This window comes from Simochromis diagramma, unplaced genomic scaffold, assembly GCF_900408965.1.
Source record: "Simochromis diagramma unplaced genomic scaffold, fSimDia1.1 OVJJ01000293.1, whole genome shotgun sequence".
Classification (NCBI taxonomy): domain Eukaryota; kingdom Metazoa; phylum Chordata; class Actinopteri; order Cichliformes; family Cichlidae; genus Simochromis; species Simochromis diagramma.
The window spans coordinates 10,507,784-10,517,841 of NW_024386801.1; the positions used below are offsets into that span (position 1 = coordinate 10,507,784).

The 10,058-nt window shown below is 37.4% G+C and overlaps 1 protein-coding gene across 1 annotated transcript; it reads left to right on the top strand.

Moving 5' to 3' along the window:
• The first annotated feature begins 1,079 nt into the window (after window positions 1–1,079).
• etfa (electron transfer flavoprotein subunit alpha) lies at window positions 1,080–9,449 on the top strand. Its single transcript, XM_040025721.1, has 12 exons — window positions 1,080–1,213; window positions 3,223–3,372; window positions 3,895–3,976; window positions 4,327–4,409; window positions 4,632–4,731; window positions 4,883–4,993; window positions 5,139–5,240; window positions 5,371–5,439; window positions 5,531–5,613; window positions 6,854–6,919; window positions 7,805–7,885; window positions 9,190–9,449. Exons 1-12 carry the CDS (start codon window positions 1,175–1,177, stop codon window positions 9,223–9,225), a joined length of 1,002 nt encoding a protein of 333 aa, XP_039881655.1. The 5' UTR covers window positions 1,080–1,174; the 3' UTR covers window positions 9,226–9,449.
• The last annotated feature ends 609 nt before the right edge of the window (window positions 9,450–10,058 follow it).

The window sequence follows — 10,058 nt, forward strand, 5'->3', positions numbered from 1 at the left end:
TAAGTAGAATGGAATACAAATATTTGCATGAAAAATAAAGTAGAGAAGAATGAGAAAGCAACATAACTCATGTACATTAGAACTGGACTTTAGGAAAGTACTTAAGTAAATGTGCTAGTCACATTTCTTCGGATCCCATCAGTGGTCGCATCCAGTGGTATTGGCCATTATAAGATTTAAAGTACTATAGTTTAAGGACACTGGTGATCATTTCTCTCATTGGGATATGGGGATTTCTCTAGTCTGGTCAGTCTCGTGGGCTTTCTAATGCCCCTGGAGGTTTTCTTCTAGAGAAGTATGCTGGAGAAGGCCATCTACTGCCATTGAGCAGTTACATTAAGTCACGTTGTAACTCACCAACAAGTTACACTGAGAGTTCAGGTTGGTGTTACATATAACCTGTAACATTTGTCTTAATGTCAGGACCCAGTATAGCCCAACAGAGGATTACACTGTAAGAAATTATGATTATTCAAAGTTTAAAAAAAAATATTACAAAATTTTTTTTTTTTTTAAAGGAACAATGTAGTTTGACATAGTTCCATCGCATAGTATGGAACTGATGTACTGCACGCTGAGTTTATAGATATTGGTAATTTCATGTTGCAAGTACTTTTTAGTGTTGTAGCTAATTTGTGTTTAAAAAATAAAGTAAGGGGAGAAAAACTTTCTTTCACTTTCTTTTCACTTCTCAAACTGCACACAAAAGAAGCTTTTCAAAGAATCAAGTGTGAGTATATCTCGGTAATATTTGATAATATTTATTCAAAATGTATTCTTTCTTTCTGTTTCGAAATTTATTCTATTATTCTTTATTTTTTGTTATTTTGCGTTTTTTCTACGCAGCACTTGCATATATAAGGAAGTAGCGGAGGCTCTCCAATCAGAGTTAAATATGCTCCTGCTTGATTTGAAGAGGAAAACAAATATTAACTTAATACAAAAGACCCGGAAAACAAAACATAAAAAGAAAGCTTCTTTTTATTTATTTATTTTGGTGTTAAACTTTACAGAGAGAGAGGGAGAGGGGAGGGGGAGAAGCAAGAGCGTTGGCCGGAAGTTGCGGTTCTTGATCGAAGCTATCTCGCGAGAATTCCTCGCCGACGTCAGATGACCTTTGGCACAGTTTTGTGTCTGTAGGACTGGAAGGGAGCTGTAGCTTTCGGGGTCCAAGATGAACAGAGCTCTTAACAAATCAAATCTGAAACATTTGGTAAGAATAACGCTAACACTAATTTACAGTGAGGCATTGCATTAATTGGTTAAATCAGTTTTTAACAGTAAGCGCTGGTTTCTTTGCAGCAGCTACTAGCTTGCTTTATGACTTAGCTACACATTACCCGGGTCATTGTCGTTTCCAGACGCAAGTGTGCTACAAGGAATTTAAACATGTGGCAGTATTAGTTAACATAATGCGACAATAAATCTGCATACTATCTCTACTTTGTGAAATAGCTTAAAAAGGAGTTAATATTTTTGGAACGAAAGCTAGTTAGTGCTAGCCTGGCTAGCCTGGCTAGCCTTATGCTTATGAAACGATTACGAAACTGCCACTTGCAGGTGTTACCAAAGAGTCAAAATTAAAAATACCTATGTCTGGTGAGATGTGTAGGCAATAAGTGGGAGGAAAAATGTAGTTTCCTTATGTATTTTGTATTTTGGGATTCTCCCTGTTATCCAATCAGTTTTTGTTTAACCCCCCTCCCCTTCCCCTTTACATGCCCTACCATAGTTAATGAGAATTTGGAAGGGTTACTTAGAAATATCTTAATTATTTTACTCATTATGTCAAAATAACTAGCTTTATCTAGCTTCACAGGCCAGTATCTGCCAGATTAAACCACCTATATCACCTTGAAACTGCACAGGTCCAACCTGCACCGAATAGAATAACATAGAATAGAATTCAACTTTATTGTCATTGCACATGTCACAAGTACAAGGCAACGAAATGCAGTTTGCGTCCACCCAGAAGTGCTTTAGCCGTGATATAGATATATTACAAAATATATATTAGCAATAATATAAGTATATATATATATATATTACAGAAATGGGTCTGTTATAGGTATGAGGGTACAAAAATGGTTCTATTATGGGTATGTTACAATGTACACGGTATGAAGGTATGTTATGAATATGCCATAACTATAAGTATGTACAGGCTGTAGTGGGTATACATTGCTGTAAAGTAAAAGAATTGAGGAAGTGTTTTTTAGCATTTATTGATTGCAAGGTATTTATAAAGTTTTGCAAATGTTTTGTGTTATTTTTCATGCGTATGCTATAGATTCATTATTAAAAATTCTTTGGATCTGACACAAATCCTCTAAAATACATCAAACCTGATAGAAACTTGAACTCATAGTAGATTACGTCATGAAGACAGAGCACTTATAGGTAGGTTTATGAAACTCAAATCTGTCATTTAATTTAGGTGGAAACTATAATTTTCTGTCCTGTGTAACCTTTGCGAGTGCTCTATTGTGCATTGTGCATATAATGTTTTTCACAGGAAAAAGATATTTACACTGTTCTGTGGGAACCCCTGGTTGAGTTGACATGGCCTGTCCTTTTTCTCCATTTGCTGGTCTTTATCTGAATGACCTTTGCGTCACATGGCTGGTTAACTGTGTCAAGTTATGTCCAGATGAGGCTTGCAGCATCCTGTTTTACTTTGACTGAGTGAGATGCAGCCATTTTAGAGGCTGCACTGAAAATTGTTTGCCCTCTATCCGGACATTATGTGTGCACCTTCCCACAGCATTTATTTCTAAAGATGATCTCAGACTCTGTATCAAAATATTTAATGCACAACCATTTATTCTAAATAATGCATGTATAAACACAGGTAAAGCATTAGGTAAAAATTATTATGTAGGACATTTGCCAGTTATACAATTTTACTGCTCACTCTTGAACACATGACATTGGTCAGTTGATACTTATGACATTGGATTGTGTGGTAGAAATGAAGATAAAGTGAATTCAGCTTTTCTGCTCAACACTACTCCAGGATGATTGTGCTGTGATGATTATGGTGTCTGTGGTCAATTTTAGGTAGCAATATCTATCTTTTTTTTTTTCTTTCAAATGAAAAACAAATTTGATAAGAATACAGAAATCATATGTTACCAAGCATGTATTTTATTTTTAACCTCTTTAGGCAGCAGAACCAACAAAACAGTGATATATTATCATTTTGACTGATTGTGTTTTCAGACTGGTCTCCTGCAGAGGTTTCAAAGCACCTTGGTCATTGCAGAGCACAACAATGAAAAATTAACTCCTATTACCCTCAATGCCATTACGGCTGCTACTAAAGTGGGAGGAGAGGTATCCTGTCTGGTCGCTGGAACAAACTGTGCAAAGGTAGGTAAAGCTTTTGATGTGCAGAGTATGTGTGTGCGTGCATGTAAACGGAATAACTAAAATGACGACAGATTGTGTTGCCATTGCGGAGCAAACGTGACGTAAATATTAGTTAAACCGATGACAAACTTGTTAAGGGTGCAATAAAAGTGGCTGATAGCAGGAAATCTGGTTCTGACCAGAGTGGTGGTGTGCTGATAAAGTTACAGACTCACTCCTGCTGCCACAGGCACAGTAGGACAGGCTTTATTCAGCACTTCTTCCAGCTCTCCAGAGCTAAAATTGATTGGGTTTAATGTAAAAGTACAATCATGGAGCGCTTAGATGGAGACTAAATTTAGCTTCCCTTCCCCCTTTATTAAACAACAAAGTAAAACAAAACGCAACAAAGGCAGGCATGGATCACCTCTGCTATTGTTGGTGTGTTTGTGCTTCGCTATTGGAGTAGGATGTTGTAATGTGTATTTTGCTGCACACGAGGATATGCACAAAGAAAGTTGGATGTCGTTTCTGTGTTTTCAGGTTGCAGAGGAAATCAGCAAAGTGAAAGGTGTGAAGAAGGTCCTGGTGGCCCAACATGATTCTTACAAAGGTGGCCTACCAGGTATTGTTGGCGCTTCTTTTTTAAATATTTGCCAGTCTCTGAGTGATGTGGTAATTAACTTGCACAGAGAGTAATAATGTATTTAATTAACCGCTTATATGGTTAAGAGATTAAGAACAGGTGTCACAGCATTTGTAGTATGCCATCTGCCTAATGTTGTTTCTGCTATTGGACTATTTATTATTGAGTGATTTGTATATATTGTGCTATTTCCTAAATCTGTAACATATTGTATTGTTAAACAGTCTAGTCTGTTTCTGTTAATGTTACTGTATTGGAGCAACTGTAACCCACATAATTTCCTTACGTATTAATAAAGTATGCTGATTCTGATTTGTTTGTTTTATTAGAGGAGTTGACTCCACTTATCCTGCAGACACAAAAGCAGTTCAACTTCACTCACATCTGTGCTGGTGCCTCAGCTTTCGGAAAGGTAAATCACAGTAGACAAATGATGCTCGTATAACTTGTATTTCTGTATTTTATTACTATTTAATTTTTTTGTCTAGTCACTAAATGAACTAACATTCTATTGTGTATATTTAACTGAAATCAGAAGCTCTTACTTGATGTTATTTTGTGAAAATCCTGCTGTGAACAAAATGCCAAGCAACATCTCTGTGAACTATACTGTGGCTGCCTTCCTCTTTTGTAGAACCTGCTTCCCAGAGTGGCTGCCAAGTTGGACGTCGCCCCAGTTTCAGATATTATTGAAGTCAAATCTTCAGATACTTTTGTTAGGACCATCTATGCAGGTAATCTTTTGTAAGCATGTTGTGATATAGAGATCTAGCATTCTCATTGAGTTACAGATTTGTTGAACTGCATCAGTTTGACTTTCGCTTTTATAATGGAAGTCAGCTTTTTTGTAATGTAGTCATCTAATTAAATGTTGGGATTAAACAGGAAATGCCCTCAGCACTGTGAAATGCAACGAGCCGATCAAGGTCTTCAGCATCAGAGGGACTTGCTTTGAAGCCGCTCCAACAGAGGGAGGGGGTGCTGCATCAGAAGAAGGTGTAGTAGCTTACAGATTTATCCTGAACACGCTTAGAAACTAGGTGAAATTTTGGATGATGTTCAACAGCACCTTATTTGTTTTTATGTTTGAAATTTGTTTGTTTGTTTGTTTTTTATTGTTACTGGTTTGTCTGATCTGCAGTGTCTGCTTCCTCTCCGGTTGGAATTTCTGAGTGGCTGAAACAGAGTCTGACAAAGAGTGACCGTCCAGAGCTGACAAGTGCTAAAGTTGTGGTGTCAGGAGGTGTGCAAAAACTGTTGAAGTTTGAATTTGGCAAAATATTTGTTTGTAACATAGACTTGCTATTGTATAGTTTAACAATGTGCACAGTAGACTAATGGTTCCTCCTTTCCTTTCTTTTTTCCTCCCTCAGGTAGGGGCTTGAAGAGTGGAGAAAACTTCAAGTTGCTTTATGACCTTGCAGACAAAATGAATGCTGCAGGTATTCTATTCTGGGAAAGTTTGGGTCATTTATCACTTTGCTTGGTTGCTTTTTTTGGCCCCATTTTAATTGCAAAATGTTCTTTTTCCAGTTGGTGCATCCAGAGCTGCAGTGGATGCTGGCTACGTCCCTAACGACATGCAGGTTGGACAGACTGGCAAAATTGTAGCACCGGTAGGTTAACAAAACAAACTACTTTTGATTGGTTATAGTGAAAATTAAGGTTTAAAAGGGGACAAAGTCTGTGTAAGTTTGCTTTTGACTGATGCCTGTTAGCCTTCATGTAGCAAATCACTATGATTATGATGGCTGCTATTCCCTTTTTTTTTTTTTTTTTTTTTAAATAAAAAGGTTAACTTCCCATTATGTGATTCTGTCAGGTTACCCCAGCTGTGATTACCCACACATTAGGCCTCACAAAATATACATGATGGCACATTTCAGGCGCCTAAATGATTTAGCTGATCCATTAAAATGGAGTGCAGTGGATGTCTGGTCAAAGCCCCAGACCAGTCCAGACTGTCCAAATTAGATTTTTTTTAATGTTATGACAAGCGTTTTGAATTTGGCTTAGTTAATTAAATACAGTCTAAATCTGGTTAGTTTGTTCACCCCACCAATCTAAGAATGTTTAGTGATTCATTTTATTCATGTAAGATAAGCTCTCCTATGCCAATTAAAGCAAATGTTATCATACGGTTTAGTGTAAACATCAGAGTCAGGTGTCCTGGAATCATTTCTGTAATCAGAGTTCTGATGTTGCTCTGTATCAGAGTTTTAGGGTTTAAAATAATAATAATAATAATTGGCAGTATTGGCGAAACAGTACAAAACATGTCTGTCTAGAGATTTGTATGTCTATCTTAATTTATTTATCTGACTAATTGGAATCAGTTAGAGCTGTGTGTGAAAAGGGCTCTGGCTGACTGACATAAAAGTCATTATTGTGTTATTAAGATATAAAAAAAACAACAACAAAAAAAAACAACTCCATTTGGAATGACAAACTAATTTAAAAAAAAAAAAGTGCTGTTTGCTTTGTGGAAATGGAAACCTGCAGTTTATGTGATTGAGATATATATATATATATATATATATATATATATATATATATATTTCTTTTTCATCGACTGGTAGAACGTAGTCAGTCACGTTTGTAGAATGATGTTCTTATCCTCTGAAATTTCCAAGTGCAACAATAACCCTGAACTAAAATATTCATATGGTATTAAAATGGTTGGGAGCGTTCTTCCAAGGAAGGTTCAGGAGATGTAGTAATGGCCGACCCTTTCCAGGCTCATCTAGACACTATGCAGCCAGAGTCCATGGCCTAGCCTTGAGCTTAAACTTCAGATCCTAAGCATGTAACACATGTAACATTTGCCTGGTTGTATTGTGCTTTTCATGTTCACAGGAGTTGTACATTGCTGTTGGTATCTCAGGAGCCATCCAGCACCTGGCAGGAATGAAGGATAGCAAGGTAAAGTCACTGGAGCGGTGTGTGTGCTCCATTTTCTATTTTTCTGATTTTCTTCTCTTAACTTTGTTAGTTTGTAATAAACAGAATGGAAAGTTTCACTTCTAATATTAATTTTTTTTTTTAAAATAATAAAGTTGCACTTGGTGTTCTCTGGTGACTTAACATTGTGATCCAAAAACATGTTTACCTGGTATGGTTATGCTCAAAATACCCACTGAGATGATTTTGACCTTTGCTGTGGGTTTTAATTGTTTTTGTCTTGTTTATATCATGAATCTTTTATGTTAGCAGTGGGAGGAAAAATTCAATACATCTCAAATGCATAAATAGAATGATATTTTTCTTGGCGATGTTGGATCGATACAGGGACATCAAATATTGATATTTTAATAAATAAATTAAAATACTACGAACAACAGGCCTCATCTCGCCTGATAGACGGCATCCTTTCTGCAAACATTTGGAGTCTGATTTGGAGTGACTGTAGTCGCTCCCAGAGAGAATGCTGAACGTCTGCAAATAGTTATCATCTAATTTATAAATGCAGACAGATTGATTCTGACTGATGGTAACATGTTGGCAGTCTCTTTCAATGGGCATCGCTCGACGGGACTCTGCACAACTGGCTACCAGCTTGTTTGTATTTTGGTTGTATTCTTGTGGAACATGAAGAAAAAAAGAAGGAAAACGAATTGCAAGAATTGCAAAACGTTCAAAATCATAAAATTGTGTCAGGAGTGAAGCATCATATTAAAGTCTGCCCGTTCACAACTTTGTTTTTTAAACAATCCGTTTTCTGTGTCCATTGTGAAAACTAAAGTAAAATCTAAAGAAACACAAATGTAACATTTTGGTTGTTTTTGTCTTTTTTTTTTCCCACTTCAGACTATCGTTGCTATCAACAAGGACCCTGAAGCTCCTATTTTCCAGGTGGCTGACTACGGTTTGGTAGCCGATCTTTTCAAAGTAAGCCTCTGGGATTGATATGGCTATAATGATGTCACTATGATCCCACATTAGGAAGCAACCAAGCAATGCCTGGATTTACTTTGTATGTTTCTCAAGTCGTGAGTGATAGCCAGAATATAACATTTGCTCTCTCCTGGATAAATTTTGCATGATGCCTTATTCCACCTAATGGAAATGTGCAACCGTTGAATTATTAAATTCTTGAATTAATCTGAGGAGAGTGCAAGCTATAACTCTCCTGATATCAGAAGATATAAAAACAGATCAATAGCTTACAGAAGTTGGCTTCAGCGTGGTTTTAAAGCCTCTGCTTGCCAGGCCTCTTATATGCTCAGTTGCATTCAGGTGTCTAGCTGATACTTTGGGATGGCGAGCCAGGTGTACTAGCATGACTCAGTGGAGTCCAGTGCTGCCTGCAAAAGTCTGTTTTCATTTGTGTCCTGGTGATCATGTTTTATTTAGGTCCTCAGTAGTGCCTGAGCAGCCCAGGTGTCCTGACCAACTCTGTAGCAGTGATTAGTAATAATAGCTTGTGGCAGCAGAGTTGCGACCTACCGGGCAATGAGATCATCTTACGTGTGATCGTTCCACAGATAACTGATTAAAATGGATAGGCTTTCTACTACTGCCTCCAAATGGTGAATTGATACCCAGCTGGGTAGTGTAGTGGTAAGATTACACACCTTCGGAGTGGGAGTCACAAGTTCGATTCCCACCCGGTATCCAGTAAGGTTCCTGGCTAGACCCCCCCATGCTAGAAACCAAGCCCTGGAATGTCTGCAGCCTGTCCGCAGTTCGGACACACGAGTTTCACTACATGTTGTACTCTGATTCTGATGTGAAAGTTGCTCAGCTCACCAGAACAACAATTTTAATAGCTTTGCACTTATATTTAGCAGCTAAAAGAGGCCTTTGAATCTGTTTTTTCTAAACTGTACAGACTACATTATCAGGGTTGTTATTTATTTTTTAGGCCAGAAGTCTTTCTGAATTCATCATTGAATGTTTCAGTATCTGCAGCCTGGTGTACTATTGATAAATCTCAGAGTACCAACATGCAGCATCCTTTGCCTAATAAACTCCTAAATGTTGTGATATGGATTATTCTGGGGAAAATGATGACAGGTTCTTTTAACATTTATCTTCAAATAAACCTGGGAATTACGTCATTGGTGATAAATGAAGAACAGAAATGGCTTGAAAGGGCTGCAGCTGAGAAATGTAATGCAATGCATTTGTTGAACAGTGTTAGTGCGAAATAGTGGACCAACACTAAATGTCTTCACTGTTTTTCTTTTAAGGCTGTTCCTGAGATGACTGAAGCTCTCAGCAAGTGAAGAGAGACAAACTCCCACCAGAATCTGAGAACGACCAGTCTCCACCTTAAGAAATATTTAAAGCTGCGAGTCCTGCTTGCAGAGAATTTCATCATCTTCTCTCCGTTACTCTCAGCGAATACATTGTACTTACCTTTTGGCTGGAGGTTTCCTTTTTTTGCTTACGGTAGCACATGTGTTATTTGTATGTAACTTTCTGGGACATTAAAGGAGATCTTTGGAAATTCTCAGCTCTGTGATTCCTTCTAAGATGTAGGTCTTCGTGCTGACTTAGAGGTTATGTGACTAATGACATGCTCTTAGAAAGTTTATTTAATTGACACTAATGACTTGTTTTATTAACTTGCCATGTTTTTCACTTTATTGGGTTCTTTTTGCAATGATGTCTTTCCATGATCAAGATAGAAAGTGCCTGTTGACAGAACAATAAACAGACTTTGCAATATGGTGGCAAATCTGAGAGGTTCATGCTATTCTGTCCTCTTCAGCGTTTTATTCTAGCTTTCGAGTCCCTCGCTGTTTTTGAGCTGCGACTAGATGACCAAACCCAATCTGAAATATTTACACAATTTCCAAACATTAAAGTAATACAAAGAAAAAAAGATGGACCTGAATTGTGTGAAATATGTCATGTGTAGGTAGGTTTTTCAGTTAGCTTGTCAAGTGATGGTCATGCCATAGTTTGCAAAATCTCAGACATTGACTCAGCTGGGTTTGGTCGGTTTCCAGTCATGGCATCTGGATAAAAACTCAACACGAATCATCCATCAATCAAAAGGATTCTGCACTCTCTTCACTCACAGAATTTAGATTAAAAATGTTAACGCAAATAT